The sequence below is a fragment of the Haliotis rubra genome, unplaced genomic scaffold (genome assembly GCF_003918875.1).
Source record: "Haliotis rubra isolate DU_JTF1 unplaced genomic scaffold, ASM391887v1 Scf785, whole genome shotgun sequence".
NCBI classification, from domain to species: Eukaryota; Metazoa; Mollusca; class Gastropoda; order Lepetellida; family Haliotidae; genus Haliotis; species Haliotis rubra.
Window position 1 is genome coordinate 480,684 of NW_025767507.1, and position 6,000 is coordinate 486,683.

General features: G+C 41.1%; 1 protein-coding gene across 1 annotated transcript in view; it reads right to left on the reverse strand.

Moving 5' to 3' along the window:
* The window catches only part of LOC124261025 (kinesin light chain 4-like), a 28,395-nt gene extending 22,643 nt beyond the window's left edge, over positions 1–5,752 (reverse strand). The window contains exon 1 of the mRNA XM_046695340.1: positions 5,536–5,752. Coding sequence (XP_046551296.1) covers positions 5,536–5,752 — 217 coding nt within the window. The remainder of the gene's footprint in view (positions 1–5,535) is intronic.
* Between the last annotated feature and the right edge of the window lie 248 nt (positions 5,753–6,000).

Genomic DNA, 6,000 nt, shown 5'->3' on the forward strand with positions numbered 1-6,000 from the left:
GGTTGCTGATATTCAGACATACAAACAGGCAGACCATGATGACAGTAAGATACAGGTCAATGGTTGCTGATATTCAGACATACAAACAGGCAGACCATGTTGACAGTAAGATACAGGTCAATGGTTGCTGATATTCAGACATACAAACAGGCAGACCATGTTGACAGTAAGATACAGGTCAATGGTTGCTGATATTCAGACATACAAACAGGCAGACTATGTTGACAGTAGGATACAGGTCAATGGTTGCTGATATTCAGACATACAAACAGGCAGACCATGTTGACAGTAAGATACAGGTCAATGGTTGCTGATATTCAGACATTTAAACAGGCAGACCATGATGACAGTAAGATACAGGTCAATGGTTGCTGATATTCAGACATACAAACAGGCAGACTATGTTGACAGTAGGATACAGGTCAATGGTTGCTGATATTCAGACATACAAACAGGCAGACCATGTTGACAGTAGGATACAGGTCAATGGTTGCTGATATTCAGACATTTAAACAGGCAGACCATGATGACAGTAAGATACAGGTCAATGGTTGCTGATATTCAGACTTACATAAACAGGCAGACCATGTTGACAGTAAGATACAGGTCAATGGTTGCTGATATTCAGACATACAAACAGGCAGACTATGTTGACAGTAGGATACAGGTCAATGGTTGCTGATATTCAGACATACAAACAGGCAGACCATGTTGACAGTAGGATACAGGTCAATGGTTGCTGATATTCAGACATATAAACAGGCAGACCATGATGACAGTAAGATACAGGTCAATGGTTGCTGATATTCAGACATACAAACAGGCAGACCATGTTGACAGTAAGATACAGGTCAATGGTTGCTGATATTCAGACATACAAACAGGCAGACCATGTTGACAGTAAGATACAGGTCAATGGTTGCTGATATTCAGACATACAAACAGGCAGACCATGTTGACAGTAAGATACAGGTCAATGGTTGCTGATATTCAGACATACAAACAGGCAGACTATGTTGACAGTAAGATACAGGTCAATGGTTGCTGATATTCAGACATACAAACAGGCAGACCATGTTGACAGTAAGATACAGGTCAATGGTTGCTGATATTCAGACATATAAACAGGCAGACCATGATGACAGTAAGATACAGGTCAATGGTTGCTGATATTCAGACATACAAACAGGCAGACTATGTTGACAGTAAGATACAGGTCAATGGTTGCTGATATTCGAACATATAAACAGGCAGACCATGATGACAGTAAGATACAGGTCAATGGTTGCTGATATTCAGACATACAAACAGGCAGACCATGTTGACGGTAGGATACAGAGTCAATGGTTGCTGATATTCAGACATATAAACAGGCAGACCATGTTGACAGTAAGATACAGGTCAATGGTTGCTGATATTCAGACATACAAACAGGCAGACCATGTTGACAGTAAGATACAGGTCAATGGTTGCTGATATTCAGACATACAAACAGGCAGACCATGTTGACAGTAGGATACAGGTCAATGGTTGCTGATATTCAGATTTAAACAGGCAGACCATGATGACAGTAGGATACAGGTCAATGGTTGCTGATATTCAGACATACAAACAGGCAGACTATGTTGACAGTAGGATACAGGTCAATGGTTGCTGATATTCAGACATACAAACAGGCAGACCATGTTGACAGTAAGATACAGGTCAATGGTTGCTGATATTCAGACATACAAACAGGCAGACCATGATGACAGTAAGATACAGGTCAATGGTTGCTGATATTCAGACATACAAACAGGCAGACCATGTTGACAGTAAGATACAGGTCAATGGTTGCTGATATTCAGACATACAAACAGGCAGACCATGTTGACAGTAAGATACAGGTCAATGGTTGCTGATATTCAGACATACAAACAGGCAGACCATGATGACAGTAGGATACAGGTCAATGGTTGCTGATATTCAGACATACAAACAGGCAGACCATGTTGACAGTAGGATACAGGTCAATGGTTGCTGATATTCAGACATATAAACAGGCAGACCATGTTGACAGTAAGATACAGGTCAATGGTTGCTGATATTCAGACATACAAACAGGCAGACCATGATGACAGTAGGATACAGGTCAATGGTTGCTGATATTCAGACATACAAACAGGCAGACTATGTTGACAGTAAGATACAGGTCAATGGTTGCTGATATTCAGACATACAAACAGGCAGACTATGTTGACAGTAAGATACAGGTCAATGGTTGCTGATATTCAGACATATAAACAGGCAGACCATGTTGACAGTAAGATACAGGTCAATGGTTGCTGATATTCAGACATACAAACAGGCAGACCATGTTGACAGTAAGATACAGGTCAATGGTTGCTGATATTCAGACATACAAACAGGCAGACCATGTTGACAGTAGGATACAGGTCAATGGTTGCTGATATTCAGACATACAAACAGGCAGACCATGTTGACAGTAAGATACAGGTCAATGGTTGCTGATATTCAGACATATAAACAGGCAGACCATGTTGACAGTAAGATACAGGTCAATGGTTGCTGATATTCGAACATACAAACAGGCAGACCATGTTGACAGTAAGATACAGGTCAATGGTTGCTGATATTCAGACATATAAACAGGCAGACCATGATGACAGTAGGATACAGGTCAATGGTTGCTGATATTCAGACATACAAACAGGCAGACCATGTTGACAGTAAGATACAGGTCAATGGTTGCTGATATTCAGACATACAAACAGGCAGACCATGTTGACAGTAAGATACAGGTCAATGGTTGCTGATATTCAGACATACAAACAGGCAGACCATGTTGACAGTAAGATACAGGTCAATGGTTGCTGATATTCAGACATACAAACAGGCAGACTATGTTGACAGTAGGATACAGGTCAATGGTTGCTGATATTCAGACATACAAACAGGCAGACCATGATGACAGTAAGATACAGGTCAATGGTTGCTGATATTCAGACATACAAACAGGCAGACCATGTTGACAGTAAGATACAGGTCAATGGTTGCTGATATTCAGACATACAAACAGGCAGACCATGATGACAGTAAGATACAGGTCAATGGTTGCTGATATTCAGACATACAAACAGGCAGACTATGTTGACAGTAAGATACAGGTCAATGGTTGCTGATATTCAGACATACAAACAGGCAGACCATGTTGACAGTAAGATACAGGTCAATGGTTGCTGATATTCAGACATATAAACAGGCAGACCATGTTGACAGTAGGATACAGGTCAATGGTTGCTGATATTCAGACATACAAACAGGCAGACCATGATGACAGTAAGATACAGGTCAATGGTTGCTGATATTCAGACATACAAACAGGCAGACCATGTTGACAGTAAGATACAGGTCAATGGTTGCTGATATTCAGACATACAAACAGGCAGACCATGATGACAGTAGGATACAGGTCAATGGTTGCTGATATTCAGACATACAAACAGGCAGACCATGTTGACAGTAAGATACAGGTCAATGGTTGCTGATATTCAGACATACAAACAGGCAGACCATGTTGACAGTAAGATACAGGTCAATGGTTGCTGATATTCAGACATATAAACAGGCAGACCATGATGACAGTAAGATACAGGTCAATGGTTGCTGATATTCAGACATACAAACAGGCAGACTATGTTGACAGTAGGATACAGGTCAATGGTTGCTGATATTCAGAACATACAAACAGGCAGACCATGTTGACAGTAAGATACAGGTCAATGGTTGCTGATATTCAGACATATAAACAGGCAGACCATGATGACAGTAAGGATACAGGTCAATGGTTGCTGATATTCAGACATACAAACAGGCAGACTATGTTGACAGTAAGATACAGGTCAATGGTTGCTGATATTCAGACATATAAACAGGCAGACCATGTTGACAGTAAGATACAGGTCAATGGTTGCTGATATTCAGACATATAAACAGGCAGACCATGATGACAGTAAGATACAGGTCAATGGTTGCTGATATTCAGACATACAAACAGGCAGACCATGTTGACAGTAGGATACAGGTCAATGGTTGCTGATATTCAGACATACAAACAGGCAGACCATGTTGACAGTAAGATACAGGTCAATGGTTGCTGATATTCAGACATATAAACAGGCAGACCATGATGACAGTAGGATACAGGTCAATGGTTGCTGATATTCAGACATACAAACAGGCAGACCATGTTGACAGTAAGATACAGGTCAATGGTTGCTGATATTCAGACATACAAACAGGCAGACCATGTTGACAGTAAGATACAGGTCAATGGTTGCTGATATTCAGACATACAAACAGGCAGACCATGTTGACAGTAAGATACAGGTCAATGGTTGCTGATATTCAGACATACAAACAGGCAGACTATGTTGACAGTAGCAGGATACAGGTCAATGGTTGCTGATATTCAGACATACAAACAGGCAGACCATGTTGACAGTAAGATACAGGTCAATGGCTGCTGATATTCAGAACATACAAACAGGCAGACTATGTTGACAGTAAGATACAGGTCAATGGTTGCTGATATTCAGACATACAAACAGGCAGACCATGTTGACAGTAAGATACAGGTCAATGGTTGCTGATATTCAGACATACAAACAGGCAGACCATGTTGACAGTAAGATACAGGTCAATGGTTGCTGATATTCAGACATACAAACAGGCAGACCATGTTGACAGTAAGATACAGGTCAATGGTTGCTGATATTCAGACATACAAACAGGCAGACCATGATGACAGTAAGATACAGGTCAATGGTTGCTGATATTCAGACATACAAACAGGCAGACCATGTTGACAGTAAGATACAGGTCAATGGTTGCTGATATTCAGACATACAAACAGGCAGACTATGTTGACAGTAAGATACAGGTCAATGGTTGCTGATATTCAGACATACAAACAGGCAGACCATGTTGACAGTAGGATACAGGTCAATGGTTGCTGATATTCAGACATACAAACAGGCAGACTATGTTGACAGTAAGATACAGGTCAATGGTTGCTGATATTCAGACATACAAACAGGCAGACCATGCTGACAGTAAGATACAGGTCAATGGTTGCTGATATTCAGACATACAAACAGGCAGACCATGTTGACAGTAAGATACAGGTCAATGGTTGCTGATATTCAGACATACAAACAGGCAGACCATGTTGACAGTAAGATACAGGTCAATGGTTGCTGATATTCAGACATACAAACAGGCAGACTATGTTGACAGTAAGATACAGGTCAATGGTTGCTGATATTCAGACATACAAACAGGCAGACCATGTTGACAGTAAGATACAGGTCAATGGTTGCTGATATTCAGAAATACAAACAGGCAGACCATGATGACAGTAAGATATACACAGCAGACAGACAGACATCAAAGTAACATATTCCATCTTAACAATCAGTGCACTGTCAAATATTCAAATAACTCTCAGTTAACAGAACCCTCAGCTGAACCTACCTGTCATAAGAACTGCCAAGGGAAGACCCATGCACAGTTCCACAATCTTGTCAATCAATCCTTGGTCGTACTGTACACTCGGGTGATCAAGCGCAGCAGAGCCACTCCATCGCCATGGGATAGAGGCGCGGCAGGTCCATCCAGCAGTACATGCTGGCGCACTCTTGGGAAGGTCACTTTGGCAGTTGATGTGAAGACGATCTTCAAACTCATACATCTCTCAATCAGCATTCCACAAGTCAGCACAAAGTCTGCTTTCACTTCACTTTCTATCACATCTTCAGCATTGTCAAAGTTGACAACATAAAATATAGACGGAGTACTCTCCATCTTTCTCAGAATATTTCCCACCAACTGTTCAACTTCATCGATCTGGACATCATCAAAGAAACCGAAAGCTGTTTTGACTTGGAAAATAAAACGCTGTAGACTGCTAACAGCATTCAGATCTATCAGGACGTGATG